Below are 23,831 nucleotides of genomic sequence, written 5' to 3' on the forward strand. Positions count from 1 at the left end.
TTTTTCTCAAAATTAAAAGTGGATCTCAAAATCCATTCATAATTGACAAATTTGAAATCCTTTTTTAAATGCGAGATTTTGAAATAGCAAATCTGTTACTTAATTTTATTTTCAAAAATTACAAACAGATTAAAATATATTAATAAATTACAAAAAAATTTCAAAATTCCCTTGAAATCCATTTATAAATTTAAGAGTAATTTTTTCCCTTCCAAATTACAATTGGACCTTTAAATCCGTTTGTATTATTAACATATTACAAACAAATGTTGTTTATAATTTTACATTAAACTTTTCCACTTATAAATTGTAAAAATTCATTAATATTTTTCTGCAAATTAACATTTATCGTGATGACATATAATAATATTTAAATTTGAAAAAATATTTAATATGTAACTTACTAATTTATTCACTTATTTGCTAATAGTCGAACTTTGGAAAAAAAATGATTGGTATCAACACCTAGTGTCCTAAAAAAATATTAAATACATTTTAAAAATTATATAAATACTCTCTACAGTCTTCTGATCATAGCAATTAACTTCATTCAATTATAATTATTTAAGTATATTTAATTATATATCAAATTAAATATTAATATTATAGTATTACTATAATTTTTGAGTTTAAATTTATCGATACTAATATTAAAACATGTAATGTATTTGAAGTGTTTAAAAATAGCAAAAGAATTTATAATATTGATCAATTTTGAACGTCAGTTTCGAAGTCTATATGTCTATACTAAAATTATTATTTTATATATCGATAAAATTTATTCAAAATAAAAGTAATTACACAAAATCTATAACCCTAGAAATAAGCATATATTTTTATTTTATTGAAATACAATTTTAATAGCTCTAAAATTCACCTCTAAATTTAGAGATTTCTAAAATTTTTATATTATAAAATTATAAAATTACTTTCAAATCAAAGTTTTCGATTTCAAAAATCAAATAGAAATGTTTGAATTATTTAATTAATTTATTATTTAATTTAGATGTCTAAATATAAAAATTATAAATTCAAAAATTTTAAAATATTAGTATTTACAGAATTGTGTAAAGTTGATCTTGAATTGGAACTTGAATCTAGAGAAATCTATAGTACTTAACATTATTCGTTAAGATGGTTGGAGTCGCCAAAACAATGATGAAAAACGTTGTTGCCCCCATTTCGTAATTCTCACTGAATCGTGTCTTTTTTGCTGGACTTTTACAGCTGGTTGGACGTCGATAGTAAGCTGGAGATCGCCGACAAGTGAAGTGAATGATTGGTGGCTAGATTCTTGGTGGTTGGTGTCCAGAAAGAAAGAAATAATTGGAGAAAGAAAGATGGGAAAGAGACATGAGAAAAGGTTACCTACCGCCTCTCTTCTCTTTTGGTTTTTTTTTTTATCTTACGACTAAAATTTCAAAATAATTTTAATTTAATAAATAAAAAATTATAAATTTATTTTAAACTCGGTTTGATTTAATGATTAGTTACTGATATAAAAAGTAGTGAATAACTAATAGCTGAAAACTGATTTTAACTTATAAATTTTAAGTATTTGATAAATTATATTTTACTGTGACTAACAAAAATATATTATTATATTAATAAATAATAAGAATATGTATTAATTTATTATATTAATGAAGTAAATATAAAAATATTAATTTATTATATAATAAATAAAATGTTTAAAAATATAATTTTAAAATATGATTATTTATCATGTATATACATAATTTTTTATTATATAATGATAAATAATATAATTATCTTAATTATTATTTATAGTGCATTTATTTATTATTATGTCTTATAATTTTAAATAATTTATTGATATAAAAAATTAATTAATTATTAATAATACTAACCGTAAATATATTGTTAAAATCTCTACTATTTAAAGTATTAAAAATTTATAAAATCAATAAAATAAAAATACAATTTGCATAATAAAAAATGATCTAATTTAACAAATCGTTAATTGAAGACGAAATTTAATTCTATCACTATGTAAATTTTCAATTTATTATAATATTAATAAAATAATACTTTAAATAAAATATTTTAATTAAAATAAAATTTCAAGTCATTACAGAGATGCTAACATTATATCTGACGTCGCACTCACTCTCAGAGTCTCATGTCCACCTGAAGAGTGAATACCACATGGAGCAAGAGACACCTTATAGAAAGCAATATGTCCGTATCAGCCCAGCATAATATATATATATATATATATATATATATATATATATATAGATGATTTTTTTTTTTTTTAACTGAAGATAGATTTCATTAATTGAGGCAACAAACATAATATTTATACAAAAACTATCTGTAGACGGAAATTGAAACAACAACTAAATAAACAGAAATTGAAACGTTCCGACCGGAACTCATACAAATAAATTTTAGATTCACTTTTCACTTAATTTAAAATAAATAACTCAAATTATTTAATAATTTTGTGCTGGCTATTATATATAATTCAGAATTTCCGTATTTTATTAATATAAAATTCATCTTACATTGGGACATATTTATCATAATTGAATTGGATATAATTACTAAATCAAAATCAGACCTTCAGATATTATAACTCGTTGGTATCTCGGACAGTTCCACCTCATTTCACACTCTTTTCTCGCAAGTTCACTAATTCTGCATAATTTATCTGATTCAGAATAACTTTAATACCCATTAAAATTGTCCAGCTAGATTTTGAATTCACTTTTCATTTATTTTAAAATTATTAATTTAAATTATTTAATAATTTCATACTAATTATTATATATAATTTAAAATTTTCGTATTTCATAAATTCAGATACGCAAACAGTTAAATCTTACAAGAATTACATTAAAAAAAAGCATTAGAAACGAATTTCCTAGCTAAGGTATGGCCAGCCCTCCATAATGAATTATTCAACTATATCACTCTCAAATTAAAAATTTTACAATATACAAAATTTTAAAAATAATTTTAATAAAAAATAATTAAAGTATTTCAGATCCATTTATATATTAGCAAAATTAAAGTTGTCATATCCATCAAATGATAAATTATTGATACTTTCAATAGTTTTTGTATTTTAATAAACATGGGACTATTTTTTAAATTATGAAAAATAAATATCAGACCTATATGAATAAAGAATATGTTTTAAATGTGATCGTCAGTATGGGGTCTTCTTGTAGCGCAATTTTAATATGGCTAAGGAACAATAATATGTCCGGTTAAATAGATTCAAGATCAGTAGTAACAGTCGTCCATAAGCAGTATATATTAATGGGAATATAAAAATGAAAATAATAAATAGTGCTTTTTTTATGATCACCGCTAGGTTTCAGACGTTTAAAAATAGGTCAAACACACGAAAATTATTTCGGTCCAAAATTTAAGAATTTTCCGTCGAGTCAAACCGGCTCCTTCGACCCAGACATAAAGCAGGTCGGGTCACTCACAAGTTCAGGTGTCCTAATCCTGAACTCAGTCCAATGACGTGACATAAGGAAAGACGGCAGGTCCAATCATCTCGTAATCCTGTCTGCATGTGCGTCAAAGGAAATTAAATAGCCGTCTGATATGGAGAGGATGTCTGACGCTATTTGTACGTTCGGATCTATCAGATATAGATAGACGTTATTATAGCAAAGAGAACGTTAGGCGTCAAATAGTAGACAAAAAGAGAGAGAATAAAAGGGGAGGGATATCCTCCACTCAAATAGAGCTACCAACCATTGTAAACTCTATTTTTTAAATATTAAAATATTATTTTATAAAAAAAATAATATTAATAAGATAAGGTATTTAGAGAATTGAATATAAGAATTTTGTTAGTTGAATTTTAATGTTAAATTTTTTTTTTTCCCTCTTTTTCTTCTCCTTGTACTTGCTTTTACTCGTTGTTGATGGAGTTTCTTGCCAATTCTTTATAGCGAAAGACAGTAACTCTACCGAAGAGGTGTTTCTGTTCTTTATTATTTTCTCTGCTATGGGGTCTGATTCAAGTCAAACTTTTCCAGAGTTCTGATATTACGTTGATTTTATTTTCTTTTTGAACCTTAGAGGCTTTTCTATGCAATGGGCTTTTGACTTCAGGCTTCTTTTAATGAAATGATATTAATCTCTTTAAAGAAACTTTAGTGTGATTATAATGTTAATTATTATTTTTTTTTATAATTTTTATTTATTTTATTCGTTTATATATATTAAAAAATAAATTTTTAATTATATTTATGGAGAGACATTAAATTTTAAAAAATATATTAATAATTAACGAGAAATTAATTTAGAATAAAATAAAATAATAATTATCAATTTATATATTAACTATTTATAAAAATAAAAAATAAATAATAATTTTGAAATGATTAAAAAATAAAAAATATATAAAAATTATGAAACAAATGATATATTATTTAATAATAAAATAATTTTTTATATAATACATGACTAAATACTACTGCATCCGACTCATAATTTCTATTTTTTTTATTTTTTTTATATATATTATTTATAATTGAGAATATATTAATTTAAATTAAATTTTTATAATTATAAAAATATAAAACAAATTAAAAATATAATAAATTATGAGAGTGAAAAAAATAAGGACCTAATTGAAAAATTTTTAATATTCAAATAGTAAGGAATGACTTTTATGAAAAAAAAATTATAAATTTTGAACTATACGGTAAATTAAAAAAAATGGTTAATAACGCTGTTACAGTATTACGCCATATTTAATACAATACCAAAATCCATACGTTGGAGGTCTTCTCCAATGCTAAAATGAAATTTAGTGTAGAGTTGCAGATAGCCTTAGAACAATCTTATCATCACATATAAATGGTTCATTGTTTAAGAATTTAACATTGATGACCTCGAAGTTCCAAAATTTTAATGTATATATTTTGATATTTAGTTTGAATGTAAAATCCTAAAATGGCAGAATGATTTATCTGAACTTATAAGATTAATCTTCTGAGAAGGTGCTTTTTTCTTTGTTGATTGGGTAGAAAAGTACATGACATTTTGTTCCATGTACAGCCTTGTATTGCTAAAAGCAGAGGACAAAAGAAAATGGTAATTTACACACATGGTACACTTAGATATATAACAATAAAGTGCATGAACTTCATTTTATAACATAAAAACCCTTCAACTTTTATTGAAGTAATATAAAACCTCATTTCTCCTATTATTGCAGGTTAGTAGATTATTGTTATAGACCTAAGTTGATTTACCTGTCAATTGAAAATTCTACATAATTTCCCTACAATTTCTTTAATTTTTCTTACAAATGGTTTTAGAGATTTACTTATCTTAACAGATCAAATCAGTGTTTGTTCTTGTTGTTCAAGCATGGCTGAAAGTGCTTCACTTCTAGCACTTCTAATGTTTCAATATAAGTTGGCTACACAGGTAAGCGAGCAAATGATAGCCCATAGGAGAGGATTACTCACAAGAAAAAAAAATCCAGCCAAGAATGGTTTGAAGAGATGGTGGCTCCAAGAAGTCAAATCAACCAAGAACGCTTGAAGACAGCTGCTCCAAGAAGTCAAATCAACCAAGAATGCTTGGAGACAACTGCTCCAAGAAGAAGATTTTCTTTTTTTTTTTTTGTTTTTGAATAAAGAAATTTTACAGAAGTCCCCCAGGAAAAAAGGACACAAGGAAAGTGTTCTTAAGCAATTCAATATGCAGTAGAAGACACATATTATCATCATTTTATTGGAAATGCCAATAATAATGTGGTTTCAACTTTCAATTTATTTTCACTAATCAGAAAAAATGTTAACTCTAGCCTTATAATTTTGAACCCAGTTATTGAATTAGGAGTTCCAATTTCATTTCTCTGAAGTTTGTGTGAATCCTGAAGATTAAATCCCAAGACTAACAAGTCCCTTATTAATAAGGAAGATTTGAGCAGTCCAATCTCAATGGGCTCCCAAATGAAAAAGGGGGGAAGAAATTGTTTTGACTTCAGGCTTCTTTTAATGAAATGATATTAATCTCTTTAAAGAAACTTTAGTGTGATTATAATGTTAATTATTATTTTTTTTTATAATTTTTATTTATTTTATTCGTTTATATATATTAAAAAATAAATTTTTAATTATATTTATGGAGAGACATTAAATTTTAAAAAATATATTAATAATTAACGAGAAATTAATTTAGAATAAAATAAAATAATAATTATCAATTTATATATTAACTATTTATAAAAATAAAAAATAAATAATAATTTTGAAATGATTAAAAAATAAAAAATATATAAAAATTATGAAACAAATGATATATTATTTAATAATAAAATAATTTTTTATATAATACATGACTAAATACTACTGCATCCGACTCATAATTTCTATTTTTTTTATTTTTTTTATATATATTATTTATTAATTGAGAATATATTTATAATAATTTTCACATTCCCATATATTAATATGACTTGATTGTATTTGACTGAAGAAGAGTATGCAAGTTAGCGGTAATTTTTTGTCGGAAAATTAATTAATTATAGTCCCATTAAATTGTTGTTGGGTCAGCTGTTCATGGGCGTAATCCAGCTATTTCCATTTCATTTTTTTTAATATTTTCTTTTACTTTCATTTCATTTAATTAACTGTCTTTTATTATTCAAAAATATAAGAATTTATTTTTAAAAAGGCAAGTGTATTTATTTTTCACATATATTAAAAAATATGATTAATATAGTTAATAATAATAAATTATATATATATTATTTTTTTCCTAATATACCGTTAACTTCCATGAATTCATCACTAATTTATCATTAAAACTAATAGATTTTACTTTTTTAATATATTAAAAAATCAATCAATAATTATTATATTAAAAAAATAGTTTATAATTTAAAATTTATAAAAAGGAAAAAAATAATTATATCCTTATACAATGGAAGAACTAATTACTCGTGAAAATTGTGAAAATTACCTACTTCTCATGTATAAATATAAACAACGGAGAGACTAGTTGAGTTGCCCTTCTTATGTAGTAGTACTCGGTTGTTTATTAATCTAATTGGATACTAATCTGTATTTGGTGAAAGTTTATATTTCTTATTACTACATACCTGAATGAAAAAATTTTTAAAATTTTAATTCAATTAATTTATATTTTACAATTTTCTTATTTAAAATAAAAAAATAATTTTTTCACTTAAATAAATCATTATACATAAAAATAAAATCATATATTACCTTTAAGGATAATTTAAAAATTTAAAGCAAATGAATTTCAATTTTAAAATTACACCAAACAGAAATTATATAAAATTCAATTAAATTTTATATAATTTTAATCGTAAAATTAAACTAAACACTATGTAAAGACAGTGATAAAAAATAGTACTTATTCATAAAAATATTCACATTTAAAATAATGCATTGTATATATTGGAAATTTACAAAAACATATTTGAATCATACATTTAAGAAATGACATGTAAATTTTTGCGTAAAAGCCTTAACATGTGGTCTAAATTACTTCCTTAGAGAGATCCAAACAGGGCAAGATCTACTTATAGGCCAAGGGATAATAGGCCCTTCTGAAGTTTTTGACAAAAATAGTACTTCCTTTAAAATTTTGAAAAATTGAGATTCCTCTAAATTTTGAAAGTTAAAGCCTTTTTTTTATTTTTTTTTTAAAAATTAAGAGTTTGGTATATTTAAAAATGATTTAAAACTTAAATTACAAATCAACTTGTTAAATCTCTAACAATTATATCATTAAAATATTATAAACTTAAATAACAGTTTTTTAAAATAATATAATTTAATGAATTATTAAAAAATTAAGTTGGTTTGAATATATATGCAAGTTCCGTGATTTTTTTTTTTTTTGTCTAATACTGAAGTTAATCCATTGAAATTAGGAATGTACTCAAAGTCTTGACCCAATAACAAATCCATACATGTAAAATACGAGAAATTTTTATCATTTTTTTGTTTAAAATTATGGTCTTAATTTTTAAAAGTAGCTTAAAACGTTTTTCATTTAATATAAGATTTGAAACTTTTTATTTTTATTTTTAAGAATATGAAAAATATATTTGCATTAATTTATATTTATAACTAAAAATTTTAACTAATTCTAATTTTATACATGAAAGTTAAATTAAATTTTTGAAAGATCAACAATTAATTAAAGCATAATCCTCAAAATTTTGTTTTATTAACAAAACAATAAATTGATTTAAACTTTTCATTCATTAATTAAGATGGACTACTCATAAGATTTTTGCGCACAAAGTCGATCAAAGTGATCAATCTGCAGTCCCAACTTCGCAGCGTAAATCCCCCGCCCGTCTCCATCTCTTCTCTTTCTCGGAATGGGAACTCAGGAGATTGAAGCTTCTCCACCAAGCAAGAAACTCGCCGACGATGAGGATGAAATATCTCCAATAGAGCAAGTCCGTTTAACCGTACCTAACACCGACGACCCTTCTCTCCCAGTGTGGACTTTCAGGATGTGGTTCTTGGGGCTTTTCTCTTGCTGCCTTCTTTCTTTCTTGAACCAATTCTTCGCCTATCGAACGGAGCCTCTCATCATCACCCAGATCACTGTCCAGGTGGCTACTCTACCCATAGGACGTTTCATGGCAGCTGTTCTTCCTAAAAAAAGGTTCACTATTCCAGGGTTCGGAGCTAGGGAATTCTCTCTTAACCCAGGTCCATTTAACGTGAAAGAGCATGTTTTGATTTCTATATTTGCCAATGCTGGGTGTGCATTTGGTACTGGTTCTGCTATGGCTGTTGGGATTGTTACTATCATCAAGGCGTTTTATGGCAGAAATATCTCATTTTTCTCTTCATGGATTCTTATCATCAGCACACAGGTCCTTCTCATCTTCTCCATTTCCTCTCAGATTCTAGTCTCTAATACTTTTCTTCTATAGTCTTGTGATTTCGTCAAGACATTGCATGTGCAGGTTCTGGGATATGGTTGGGCTGGCCTCTTGAGAAAATACGTCGTGGAGCCAGCACACATGTGGTGGCCAGGAAACCTTGTTCAAATCTCACTTTTCACGTAAACTTTAGATTTCATTAGACATTCTAATTTTCTGTTTTAGCAATTTCATTGCCAAGATCACTTTGGTTGAGTGTTGGTATGCATCAATATCAATGTAGCCAAACACAAACACTCCCACCTTGTTGCCCTCAAACTTAGTCTATAACCTTAGATTATGTTAAAATTATGGTAGATTCTATTTATAAAAGTATATTAGTTACTTATGATTGGCTAGATGTACAAACATTCTCTTGTAGTTAAAGATTTTCCTACCATCTCGATAATTCTTGCATATATACTTAGGAATCAGCAACAACCATGTAAGATAAAAATATTAAGTCCTACTTATAAAAATATATTAATAACTTGTATATTAATGCATCAGAATTTTCATACCATCTTAATAATCTTTCCTGTATTTAAGTGTATACACTCAATCAATTAACAACTACTACATTTATTATAAATGATATCCCTTATAAAAATATATTAATAATTTATGATTAATCGGTTGTATAAATAGGTTTTACAACTAATTAAGACCTTATTTGGTTTAAATTGATCACTTTCTATAAAATTAACTTTTCAGAAAGTATTTTAATTAGATTAGAAGAAGTAAATTATTATTTTTTTTGTGTAAATTATTATTTTTTTCACAAAAAAAAATTTATTAGAGGAAAAAAATCACTTTAAAATTAATTTATTATTGAAATATTAAATTTTAGTTCTGACTAAATTGAGTGCAAATATATTTAAATTTTATTAGAATTTTAGGATTGTTTCCTCTCAAAGCTAAAAATATGACTAACCTAATTGAAAATTTTGATAGCCAAAGTTGAAGAGAAAATTTTATTGCCGAAAAATTTACTGGAACCTGAGTTTATATATTTAAATAATAAAAATGTGTTATATATATTAAAAATATAGTAAATCCACTTATAAAAATAGATTAGTAATTTACTATTAATTAGATGTTTATATACTTTAGAGTCAATAAGAATTTTGTACTGCTACTGAAATTCACAACTAATATTTATTATTGGGTAAGAAAGTACAAAAGCAATTGTCAATTGCCCTTTTTAGTTAAAGACTTAGAGTACTTAAGATGGAAAAACTATGTAATACACTGTGAATACCAATTGGCATGAAATTTTAGTATCAAGACTCTAATCATCCGAGCTATCACCCTTTCATCCTCCATGTGATCTTCCGGTAATATTTGTCTTCATGTAGATCATCTCATATAATCTCTCCTTCCAATGCCGGACATTAGATCATCATCCTTTTTACTTTTAGTAAAGTTTTATCTAAATCAATTTTAGTCACCGTACTATTACCTCAGGGATTGTAGTCCTTGGACATTTCACAAACTAAGTCGTTCTCTCTTATTCCTTTTTGTCTGTGTGTGTGTGGTAGCTAACACTAATGCTTTCATATTAATAAAAAAAAAAGGGAAAATCCCTATTTGATTCCTCTTCATGCGATACTTCTATTGAATTTGCAGGACATCGCATGAAAAAGAAGACACAGAAAACCAGCACCGTGTATCGCGAGTGAAATTCTTTGTGATTGCACTAACATGTAGCTTTATCTGGTACCTGGTTCCTGGTTATTTGTTCCAAACATTACAGTGCATGGCCTGGGTATGCTGGGCTTTCCCCAAGTCCGTCACTGCCCAGCAACTAGGGTCTGGTATGAGAGGACTAGGGCTTGGTGCCCTCACACTGCAGGACTGGTCAACAATAGCTTCCTTCTTGCCTAGCCCTCTCCTTACTCCCTTTTTTGCAATTGTAAATGTGTTCATAGGACTTGTCCTGCTCATGTATGTGGTGACCCCAGTAGCTTTCTGGGGTCTAAATCTATATGATGCCAAAAGATATCCATTATTTTCTTCTCATTTGTTCGACTCACAAGGTGCAAGGTACAATCTTACAGCCATCGTTAATGACAAGTTCGAGTTAGATTTGGCACAATATGAGCGGCATGGGAGAGTCCATTTGAGCACTTTCTTTGCTCTCATCTACGGATTTGGATTTGCCGGTATTGCAGCTACTGTTACTCACGTGGCCTTGTTCCATGGAAGGTATGCCATAATTTTCTCTAACATATAAGAAATATTAACAACATTCACTTTTTGGAGTGACTGTTTAATAATCTCTATCTTGGTTGAAAAGTATAATAATCAATTAATAATAATTAATTAAGAAGAAAAATATAATAAATATTTATTCAATAGAAAGGAGAGTGTTAGACAATCACTTATTATTGCTAGCATTTCTCGTGTAACTATAACTTGGACCATTTTGCCTTTCAATGTCTCTTGCAGGGAGATTTATGACCGATACAAGGCCTCTTATAAGGGAAAGGAAGATATTCACACTAGACTAATGAAGAACTACAAGGACATACCTGCATGGTGGTTTCATGTGCTGCTTTTTGTGACAATTGTAGTCTCCCTTGCACTTTGCATCTTCCTGAAAAAGGATGTCCAAATGCCTTGGTGGGGATTGCTATTTGCAGCTGGCCTTGCCTTCATCTTTACTCTTCCTGTTAGCATAATCGCTGCCACCACTAATATGGTAATATAAGAACGTTAATTCAATCAAAGCCTGAAAGGTTAACTAATTAACTAATCGTGCATGCTCTGTCAACGTACACAGGCACCAGGGATTAACGTCATCTCCGAGTATATAATGGGAAGTATATACCCTGGAAGGCCTATTGCCAATGTCTGCTTCAAAATTTATGGATTGATAAGCATGGCTCAGGCAGTTTCCTTCCTTAGCGATTTCAAGCTAGGCCATTACATGAAGATCCCTCCAAGATCCATGTTTATTGTTCAGGTAATTATTATTATATTTTTTTTCTTTACTTTGACCCTGCAAGAAGATCCTCTTGAATATCTAAGTCCCAGCTGGAATTTCGTTGTTTCAGTTCATTGGCACCATTTATAGCTGGAACAATCAACCTCTGTGTGGCATGGTTGCTTCTAACTAGAACTGAAAACATATGTCAAGATAATCTCCTTCCCTCGAACAGTCCTTGGACTTGCCCCAGCGATCGTGTCTTCTTCGATGCATCTGTTAAATGGGGCTTGATAGGACCTAAGAGGATTTTTGGGTCTAAAGGAGAATACTCGGCACTTAACTGGTTCTTCTTGGGAGGTCTAGTGGGACCATGTATATTGTGGCTCTTCCACAAGGCATTCCCAAGTCAATCTTGGATACCTCTCATTAATCTGCCAGTGCTCCTGGCAACAGCTGCTTCTATGCCCCCAGCAACCGCAATAAACTTCACTTCATGGATTTTTGTGGGTACCATCTTCAATTTTTACGTCTTCAGGTACCGAAAGAGCTGGTGGCAGAGATATAACTACGTCTTATCTGCAGCTTTGGATGCAGGAGTTGCATTCATGGCAGTTCTTATTTACTTCACAGTGGGCATTGAAGATATTAACTTGCATTGGTGGGGTTCTGACCCTAATATCGATCCGGAGCACTGTCCTTTGGCATCGTGTCCCACCGCAAAAGGTATATCTGTTGATGGGTGCCCAACATTTTAGAACTCTCACATTAATATTCCTTGTATATTAGAATAATAGATTGCAATCTTAGAACTCGTGTATGAGATATTAACTAATTATATTAGAAAAAATTATCCTGTGATCAATATTTTTTTTTTTTGCATGTATAAATATTGGCACGGCATTTATATTAAATAAGGCTTTTACGATGAGATGTAAATTTATAAATAATGTCTTGGAATTATTTAATATAAGTGATTGTGAATTTATTAATGAGAAGATGTGCTTGTGCGATGTATAAGATTGCATAATTTTGTTCCAAATAATAATTTCTAAAGAGTAATCAGTGAGTTTAGGCAGGCAACTTTCAGATATTTTAGGCATATGCATGTAAATTCTGTATATATCTAGCTAGTCCATGATTTCACTCACTCAATTTTTACTTTTGATGTAGAAAATTTATGAAAATAGTATGTATGAAGAATAATATTATATATCAAATGTATTTAATAATTTTTTATTTAAAAATTATTTTTGAAGCTATTATTATAATAAATTTGAATGGTATATGAAAAAATATTATATATGGAAGTTGGTTTCACCATTTGTTTATTTATTTATTGATCTATAGACAAAATTACTCATGATGAGTTGATTACATCCACAGTTTCATACAAAAATTCCTTATGCTTCGCAATGTAACCAACTCTATCAACTCCCCCATTCTACGCTTTCAGTTCAGTGCCTCCTCCTCGGTCCCATCGCTTCTTACTCCCACTACTAATAAGTCCTCTGTCTCCAATGGCTTCTCTCGAAATAGAAGATGACACCCACGCTGCCGCAGCCAAAATACCAAAGCCGCCGATCTCCATCCAAGAGAACGACTACGATGACGTATCCCCAATCGAGGAGGTCCGGCTCACCGTCTCCAACCATGATGATCCCACCCTCCCCGTGTGGACCTTTCGCATGTGGTTTCTGGGAATCATTTCCTGCGTCCTCCTCTCCTTCCTCAACACTTTCTTCGCCTACCGCACCGAGCCGCTTACAATTTCTATGATCTCCGTACAGGTCGCCACCCTCCCAATCGGGCGGTTCATGGCCAGAACGCTTCCCGCAGCCAAGTTTCGGATTCCTGGATTTGGGAATAAGGAGCTGTCGCTTAATCCGGGGCCGTTTAATATAAAAGAGCACGTGCTTATTTCGATATTTGCTAATGTGGGATCGAATGCAGGAGGAGGCGCTGCTTATGCAATTAGCATCATTGACATTATTATGGCTTTCTATCACAGGAAGATTTCCTTCTTGGCTGGTTGGATTCTCGTCATCACTACCCAGGTTCGTAAGTCCATATACATTTGCATATTTACTCGGTGGATGCTTGGCAGCTCAGGCCCACCCACTCCTATGAATTAAAAAGTAATAAATAGTTTTATTTTTTTCAAATTAAATATTCATTTGAGCGGTCACAGATGAATTAAAACAAGAAAAATAAGATTTTTTTAATATTTAATAAAAAATAATTTATTTTCCTTTTTCATTAGGGAAAAAAAAAATCATACTCCTTTTTGAGATTGAATGAGGTGCGCCTCCACTTAAGCTGATTGTTTTTCTGGATGTGTGAATGTGCAGGTATTGGGATATGGATGGGCTGGGATTATGAGGAAATTCGTGGTGGATCCTGCGCAAATGTGGTGGCCCATTAGTCTTGTTCAGGTTTCCCTTTTTAGGTAATAATATTTTTTAATAATAAATCCTTTGGGAAAAACTTTAAGATTTTTGGGTCTTGATTTTCTATTGGAAGTAGTAAAATGGAAATATAGAGGATCCTCCTGAGCAGGTGGGCAGTAATTAAAATCTTCTTCATATTAACAGGTTCTCATAAGTAGAGAATGATCAGCATTAAGCTTGAGCATAGCGTGCTGTGGGTTTTCTTTTATTTATTTATTTTCAACGTTTCATGTTGGTTTTCATACTTCTATTTAAGAACTTGAGATGTTCCATTGGTACATCTAAATTACATGAGAGTTGCTCCTGCAATATGCTTTTAAGTTTTAAGCTCTTGAAATTTATAATTCTAGATACGAAAAAAGAAATAGACTTTTTACCTTTTCAAGTTAGGAAAAAAAAATTTTAAATTCTGATATGAAAATGTTTTTTTCTTAAATCAGAGTTACTCTATTGCACTTAAAAAATTATATTATCGCACTTTACACGTGCGGTAGAACCTATCGTACTTTTAAAGTACGATAATAAAGAAATTTTTTTAAAAAAAATACATTATTTAATGTACTTGTATAGTTTCAAATGCAAAATTTCATATTTTAAAATTTAATTTTTATTTAATTAATTATTATATTATATTATATTAATTTAATTATTTATTAAATTTATATAAATATAATTATGAAAATTATATTAATATTAATATTAATTATTTTAAATTATTTATAATATAATATTATATTTATTAATTATATATTAAATTTATATAAATATAATTATAAAAATTATATTAATATTAATATTAATATTAATTATTTTAAATTATTTATAATATAATATTATATTTATTTTATTAATTATATATTAAATTTATATAAATATAGCTATAAAATTATATTAATATTATTATAAATATTAATTATTTTAATTTATTTATAATATTACATTTTTTTTGAAATGGGTTTATAATATAACATTATATTTTTTATAGTTATTATTCTGTATTTTAAAATTTAATTTTTTATTTAATTAATTATATTATATTTTATTAAAATATTATATATTAAATTTATATAAATATAATTATAAAATTATATTAATAATATTAATTATTTTAAATTATTTATAAAATAATATAATATTTATTTTATTAATTATGTATTAAATTTATATAAATATAGTTATAAAGTTATATTAATATTATTATAAATATTAATTATTTTAATTTATTTATAATATAACATTATATCATTAATATTTATTATTTTATTTTATTGTTTTTATTACAATTAATTTATAAATATTTAATTTTTGAACAGTAACAGCTTTTAATTTTTTTTATTTTAAAATAGTAAAAGGTCCAAAATTTTTTTTAGGTGTTGTTAGTTATATAATTTTTTAAAAATTTTATAATAATAAAAATAATAAAATAAAATGATAAATATGAAAAATATAATGTTATATTATAAATAAAGTAATATAATTAATATTTATAATAATATTAATATAATTTTATAATTATATTTATATAAATTTAATTTATAATTAATAAAAAATATTATATTATATTATAAATAACTTAAAATAATTAATATTAATATAATTTTTATAATTATATTCATATAAATTTAATATATAATTAAATAAATTAAATTAATAAAATATAATATAATAATTAATTAAATAAAAATTAAATTTTAAAATGCAAAATTTTGCATTTCAAATTTTTAAAAGTACGGTGATGTAATTTTTTTTAAAATTATTCCTTCTTACTCCATTCTTAGAATGCGGTAAGCTCTACAAGTGATTGCGGTAAGTTTTACCGCAGTGCAGTAGAGTTAGCTTTGATCTGAAAAAATAATTTTTCTCAATTTTGAACTTGAAAAAGATAAAAAGCCCAAAAGAAATTAAAACCTCCCAGTTGCCTATTGTAATTATTTACTTATCCCAGGGCTCTGCACGAAAAGGATGACAATCGAATGTCGCGAGGGAAATTCTTCTTGATTGCGCTGATCTGCAGCTTCTCCTGGTACTTGTTTCCTGGATACCTTTTCCCAACTTTGTCAACGATTTCGTGGGTCTGCTGGGTATTCCCCAAGTCAGTAACAGCCCAGCAGATTGGCTCAGGCATGAGGGGCCTCGGTCTTGGAGCTTTTGCACTTGACTGGTCTGTCGTAGCTTCATACCTCGGCAGCCCCCTTATCACTCCATTCTTTGCCATTGTTAATGTCATTGTGGGCTATATTGCAACGATATATATGATAATGCCAATAGCTTATTGGGGCATTAATACCTACGATGCAAAGAAGTTCCCACTTGTCTCCTCGCACTTGTTCAATCAGAAAGGAGAGCTGTATAATGTATCTGCCATTGTTAACAACAGGTTTGAGATAGACCTTCCAACATATCAGAAGGAAGGGCATCTGTACCTGAGTACATTCTTTGCACTTACATATGGGATTGGTTTTGCTGCAATTGTTTCCACCCTAGTGCATGTGGCTTTGTTTAATGGAAAGTAAGCAGATTTAAGGCTGTTCTTTTTTTTTTTCTTGAAAGTAAAAGAGTTACAGACATTGTTTAATGGAAAGTTTCTTTTTTTTTTCAAAAAAAAAAAAGAAGAATTATATGCCTCTGTGTAATACCTAATTAGACCAACATTTCTTCCAGGGAGATATTTAAACAGTTCCGAGCTTCGTATGAGGGAAAGGAAGATATACACACAAGATTAGTGAAGAAATATAAAGGCATACCTAATTGGTGGTTTTACCTGACTCTTTTGTTTTCATTAGTCCTGTCTCTATTTTTATGCATTTTCATGAAAGATCAGATACAAATGCCATGGTGGGGACTCATTTTTGCAGTAGGCATTGCTTTGACTTTCACGCTTCCAATTAGCATTATAACTGCCACTACGAATCAGGTATCTACTCTAAACTATTACAATTTACTTACCTGTTTTCAAATACAAGTATAGTTGCAAGCTGGCCTTGCAATTGCTGATAAGCATTGGGTTATCAAAAATAAACAGAGAGGGGTCTAAAATCAGAATGCACTTTTGAAGATGATCTGTTTTTGATCCATCAATAGTTCTTTCTTCCAAGTTCGTAAATATAAAAATATATGTGATTGAGTTTTTTTATATTACAGATTTGAGACATTCTGTGCCAACTTTCTTTTTCTCTTTCCTTCTTTATTATCAGTCACCAGGACTGAACATCATCACAGAGTACCTCATGGGTGTTATATTACCTGGTAGACCGATAGCCAACGTTTGCTTCAAGACCTATGGCTATATAAGCATGAGTCAGGCAGTTTCTTTCCTTGCTGATTTCAAGCTAGGGCACTACATGAAGATTCCACCAAGATCAATGTTTTTAGTGCAGGTGCGACTTTAATACAGAGATTTTAAAGAAAATAAATGCCGAATCATAGCATTAATGGTACTCTGGTAACTATGAGGGCACACCGAATTAACGGGCGTGGAGCTCATAGAATATTAGAATTAAATGAGCTTTTCAATCGCATAAATTGATGGGGAGTGTGTGATGGTTAGAATTGAAAGGACAAAATTGGTTAAATTTTTTTTTCTTTTTCAGACTTAATATTCAATTGCCTAACTCTTTTCTACATTTTTGCCTGCTGCAACACAAAAGTGCATAGGCACTATAATATCCGGAACAGTGAACACTGGAGTGGCATGGTGGCTGCTGACCACGGTTGAAAACATATGTCAGGATAATCTACTCCCTCCAAACAGTCCCTGGACATGTCCCGGTGACCGTGTTTTCTATGATGCATCTGTCGTCTGGGGTTTGGTTGGACCTAAGCGAATCTTCGGGCGTCTTGGAAATTACTCGATGCTCAATTTGTTTTTCCTTGGAGGTGCAATAGGACCTGTTATCGTATGGCTTTTGCACAAAGCTTTTCCCAAGCAGAAATGGATTGCTCTGATTAATCTTCCTGTACTTTTGGGAGCAACAGCTGTAATGCCACCAGCTACAACTGTCAACTTCAATTGCTGGATTGTGGTCGGAATAATTTTCAACTACTTCATCTTTAAGAACAACAAGAAGTGGTGGCAGAGGTATAATTATGTCCTCTCAGCAGCTTTGGATGCAGGGTTGGCTTTCATGGGGGTTCTTCTGTACTTCACTTTGACCATGGAGGACATATCCATATCCTGGTGGGGTAGTGAGGGCGAGAACTGTCCCCTGGCTTCATGCCCAACTGCCAAAGGTATTGTTGTTGATGGATGTCCCCTTTATTAACTGTGATTTAGTTGTTAAAATCAAAGCTACTATCTAGTTTTCTTAGTTTGACAACTTTGTAGGGCATTCACTGGAGATTTTCTTTTAACAAATTAACAACCATTATATTTCTTTTCTGATTTTTATCTTCATTCTCTCATTGCGTTAAATGGAGGAAGGAATAGAAGGAAATTATTCCTGTACAGCTGATGTCATCTAATTTAAGTTTGAAGTGACTGCTTAGAAAAAAATCTTAGGATTCAAGCATATAAGCCCGTGATAAGTTTTTTACTGTTTTTGTCTGACATAGTCCAACTTTTTCCTATAATGCATATATTTATAATTTTTCAGGAGTAGCATCTACTAGGATGATGTGTTGTTTCTTCCTGTCAAATTATATATTCCTTTTTTTTTTTTGGCCTTGACTACTTACAGAAAATGTTAATTTAATTAGTCCAATTATTTCTGTACTTCACAGTCTTATTTCAGGCATATTTTGTTAATAATAATTCATATTCACATGGGAACTGTTAGCCCGAAACAGTTAAGTAGCCTTGTCCCTCTCTTACACATCCTCTACATCTATATGCAAATTGGTCCAAAGCAAATTAAGGAATCAAAATCAAGATTGTAAATTTTCCTGAGAAATTTCTTAATCAAAATGCTTACTATTCCAGAACCTAATATCAGAGTTTGATTTCCTAAACATGCGCGTCTACAGGCTCTTGCGGCAGAGGCTGATCTTGCCTACACAGCTATGGCTTCTACTGACACTTAACGTAATGAATTGGGCACGGGCTTAAGTAATTTTGAGGTCAGATTTTGGATAAAGATTTTAGGTTTTGAGCCCTACGTAGTACTACTCTTAATTATTTTTTTTTTTTTTAAAAAAAAGCTCCAATAACTTGGAAGAAATTGAGAAAGGAAAATTGTTTAAATTAAGTTTATTTTACTACTTTATTATCTATCATCAATTTTCTATCTATCATCAATTTTCTATAGTTGGAGACAATAAAAAGAATTGGGTTTGGGGGCGTCAGGAAGATAATGACACTAATATGCGTTTAACAGAATGGTATTGACTTCACAGCAAAAACAAACTTACAAATGAATCCAAGAAATTGGACTTCATGATCATCAGCACAATACCACATGTTACATCAGCAGTTTAATTAATCCCCCTCGGCATCAAAAGTAATAAATTAACCCCAGAGGAGAAAACAAATTCCTAAATTCAAGAACATGTTATTTTTTATCTTCATGAATCGATCTTGATGGAGGAGGGACAAATCTTGAAGAGAACCCACGATATATCCCATCCTCATTATCATCATCCCAACAGCCCTCATCAAAATTTTGTGCATAGCTTAAAGGGTCGTACCCAAAACCACCAGCTGGTCTTGGTTGCCTATTTGCTCTTGTAAAAATTGATGCTATGCTCCAACCTCCCCTGCTTCTCTGGCTTGTGCTAGTGGAGTTGCTGTTGCTGCTGCTGCTAATTCTTCTCTTTGTCCATGGAAGCTTCAACTTGAGACGGCCCCAGCATGAAAGTAGGCCTTCATCTTCTCTCTTTCTAGGAGACGATGAATTTCTCTCCATCTGTCATCAGTTGATGAACCTTTTCAACACTGAAACTTTTGCTTAGAAAAGATGATGATAGATTATTCTCTATATGAAGAGTTCTGGGGGCCAGTCTCTCTCTCTCTCTCTATATTTCAATTAATTTTTTTAATTCAATTAAAGATTTTGAGCGTGTGGTAGAGAAGATCTCGTAATATCAGTGGAAACAAGATGCCTTTTGTTTTTAAAGGAAAAAAAGAAGAAAATGGGTAATTTCTCTTTATTTCCGTTTTGGCAGGAGAATCTCTCTTACAGTGCATGATAGGTACGTGTACTGGTATAATAAATAAGGAACCAGAAAACAATGACATGTCATTGGACAAACCTTTCGCCCACGTCCACTCTCGCCTAAAATTTTTAATTACTATCCATAAAAAAATGGTTATCAACACTAATTATTTGTTAAATAATCTTAATCTTAGCATGAATGAGTTGCATGCTGTGGAATTTAGTTGATACGCTTAATCAATTGTATATACGATCGTCTATTCACAATATCTATTAGTATTATTATTATTATTATTATTATTATTATTATTATTATTATTATTATTATTATTATTATATTCTCTCAATCCCACAGAAATATTTCAATTTTAGATAATTAAGTTCAAATTTTAATCCTTAATTCATAACTTCTTATAAACGTCAAGCTAACTCATAAAAATAATAATTTAAACGCTTTCCTGTCTTAATTTAATAAAATTATTAATCATTTAGTTAAATTAGGCTGTTTTAATTACACAAATTTTCTTATAATTAAGATTAAATTTCATCACTATTAAATATCCATTGGTGATGAAAAAATGAAATTATTTGAATTGATTGATAAATGTAGATAAAATTATATTTTCAATAATGGTTATAAAGTTTTAATAATTTTAGAAACTTGACTAATTTTGTTGATATTTAAACACTTAGGCTACATTATCAAAATACAAAGAAAAAAAATAAATTATTTCTAAATTAGGCTAATAAAAAATTATAAATCGCAATAATAATTAAATGTAAGGACTTAACTCTAAATATTTTGATTATATGGAACTAAAGAACGTGGCAAAATGAGATTTACCAGCCAACTATATGCCAGAGACTAATAAGTAATCAAATTACTCCATGATTCAACTAGCAGGATTTCCTCCCTGTTGGCCAAATAAATTTAAAAAGAAAAAAAAAAAAAAAATAAACTAAGTAGAAGGAGAGCTCATAAAACTAAAGCTCGTCAATTAGCTTTGAATTTCAAATTAAAAAAAATTAAATAAAAATTTAATATTTAAACATTAAAATATTTGACATGTATTTTTACTGAATAATTTATTTTGCAACAATAATAATAATGAAACCATGAAATAGACTGTAACGAAAAATGGAAGGCACTGACCATTGGTGGAAAAAAAGGAGAAGGGGGGGGGGGGGCTTTAACTGTTTTCTTTCTTCTTTTTTTATTTTTGGCCTTTTAAGTTTGTGGCAGTGTTTTTTTTTTTATCTATTTTATAATTTTTATTTATTTCTATTTATTTGTATATATTAAAAGAGATATTTTTTAATTAATTTTTAATTATATATATTTTAAAAATATTAATTTTTATTAAATATTAATTTTTATTAAATATTAATAGATATTTTAATAAATTTTTAAAAAATAAGATAAAATTAAATAAAATTATAATAATGGATTTATATATTATTATAATATAAAAGTAAATAATAATAATTTTAATATAATTAAAAAATTTTGATAAAAATTATGAGTGGAGAGACATTATTTATCAATGGAGCGGGGAAATGAATGCGGGAAGCTTCTTTTTTTTTTGTTGAGTATATGAATGCCGGAAGCTTATGCACAGAATATCCTGCAAGCGCATTATTAAAAGTTAAAACCATTTAAAAATCAGGTAAGCAGACAAACAGTAAGTTGTTTTCTGCTCCTTTCATTCTCATTGGCTCACCTTTTGCTGTGTGAATCTCATTGCTTATCCGAAATATATGATGAAACGTGGAGTAAATATATAAAATAACAAGCTAATAAAAATTTAATAATTATATTCTATATTTTTATAATAATATTCTATTATTAAAAATAAAACAGTTGTTTTTTCTTTTTTTTTTTGAAAGGAGTGGCACCTACCGCTCCTTCCCCTCGTCCACCCTCTTTTTTTTTTTTTTTTCTCCATTTTATTTTTTTCTAAACATCTATTTTCTTTCAATAAATAGATTGACTCTTTTGTGCAGAATTTCCTGCAGATGAGTCAAATCCACAGAAGCTCCGTTAGCAGCTGTGAAATTTAATAAAAAATTATATATAGTTAAGAGATTTGTTTATACTTTTTGCCTATGAACGACATGGACTAAGACTTTGGACTGATGTTTTAGCACCACACATCTGCTTCAATATTCAAACTTGAATCGCTACTACAACGTGCGACGAGCTCCTTCTAGGAGGTACGATAGATTTGTCTTTTTCATTAGCTGTTTCGCTTTAATTATAAAAAATTACCTCATAAGTATTAAGAAGTTATAAATTATTTGAAACATATAAATATGAAAAAAATATTTAAATAAATAATTATTTTAAAAAATCACATAATGAAATTATACATTTTTAGAATCTTTATTAATTATTTTATTACATTGAAAGTTAAAAAAATTAAAAATTTAATGAATGTAAAAACACGTTGAAATTTTAGAGAATTTTAAAAATTAAATCCGTTAAAAAATATTTAAAAAGTTTATATTAAAATTATATATTTTGGATTTTATTTATTTCTTAGAAAAATATTTTTTATATTTTTTTAATTTTTAAAGCACTCAAAAAATTAATCAATGACTATTTTAAATATTTTAAAATTTTTACTTTAAAATATCTATTCTTATAATTTTAATTACTTAAGAAAAGTGTCTACTTAACATTTTATATAAATTTTTCATAATTAATAATAATTTTAATTATATATATATATATATATATATTAAAAAATATTTTTAATTTTTTTAAATAAATAAAACCTTGCGGGATGACTTTTTAATGCAAATGGTCATACTCGACAGTTTTATTATTGAACCTTGCAGCTTCACAATATAACAGATTGGAAGTGAGGTTTTCTGGAATTGCAGATTAGGCCTGCAACTAATGTGAGCTAACTTGGATGGTCTTAGAATATTGGACCAGCCAAGTTAAACAATTAGCCACTAGCAGGCCGAGCAGCACGGCCTAAACATAAGATGAGATTTTTGTAAGGCTCCGTCCCCTTTTATCCAAGAGAGGCGCGCGGTAATTGACATTTCGAAAGAAAGATTTTTGTTTTGAAAAGTAAAAGAGAAAAATATAATTAAAATCATTAAATTTTCATACATTTAATTATATAAAATTTTATTGCATCTGCTCAAGCACTTATTTACTTAAAAAAATATAAAAGTATAAAATTAATCAAATAATAATTTTAAACTATTTTTCTGTTGGAACTTCATAGACAAACAGCCTAAGATCAACATGTTGGTTGGTTGGTTGAAACATGTATTAGTCTATCATTCAAGATAGTAGAGTGCGGAGTTGGATTTCAAATGCATCCATGCTTTTATTTTATTCTCTAAATAAAATAAATATTTTATACTAAAGTTTCATTTATTTTATAAAAAATACTTTTTATATTTTTTAACATTTGAAACAC

The 23,831-nt window shown here is 28.3% G+C and overlaps 1 protein-coding gene and 1 pseudogene across 1 annotated transcript; both read left to right on the forward strand.

The window, feature by feature from the left end:
* Positions 1-8,368: 8,368 nt before the first annotated feature.
* Positions 8,369-12,610, forward strand: LOC110605810 (annotated as a pseudogene).
* Positions 12,611-13,239: 629 nt separating this feature from the next.
* LOC110607056 (oligopeptide transporter 2) lies at positions 13,240-18,680 on the forward strand. The gene is made up of 6 exons (XM_021746111.2): positions 13,240-13,909; positions 14,204-14,301; positions 16,248-16,811; positions 16,964-17,216; positions 17,497-17,679; positions 17,950-18,680. Exons 1-6 carry the CDS (start codon positions 13,373-13,375, stop codon positions 18,562-18,564), a joined length of 2,250 nt encoding a protein of 749 aa, XP_021601803.2. The 5' UTR covers positions 13,240-13,372; the 3' UTR covers positions 18,565-18,680.
* The last annotated feature ends 5,151 nt before the right edge of the window (positions 18,681-23,831 follow it).

The sequence above is a fragment of the Manihot esculenta genome, chromosome 18 (assembly GCF_001659605.2).
Source record: "Manihot esculenta cultivar AM560-2 chromosome 18, M.esculenta_v8, whole genome shotgun sequence".
In the NCBI taxonomy this organism is placed as follows: Eukaryota; Viridiplantae; Streptophyta; class Magnoliopsida; order Malpighiales; family Euphorbiaceae; genus Manihot; species Manihot esculenta.

What these genes read in the sequence shown, in the direction of transcription:
- LOC110607056 (XM_021746111.2), top strand. Translation starts at nt 13,373, where the DNA reads ATGGCTTCTCTCGAAATAGAAGATGACACCCACGCTGCCGCAGCCAAA. An exon ending in GTGGCTTTGTTTAATGGAAA is followed by an intron (nt 16,812 to 16,963) that starts GTAAGCAGATTT and finishes CATTTCTTCCAG; the next exon opens with GGAGATATTTAAACAGTTCC. An exon ending in TAACTGCCACTACGAATCAG is followed by an intron (nt 17,217 to 17,496) that starts GTATCTACTCTA and finishes CTTTATTATCAG; the next exon opens with TCACCAGGACTGAACATCAT.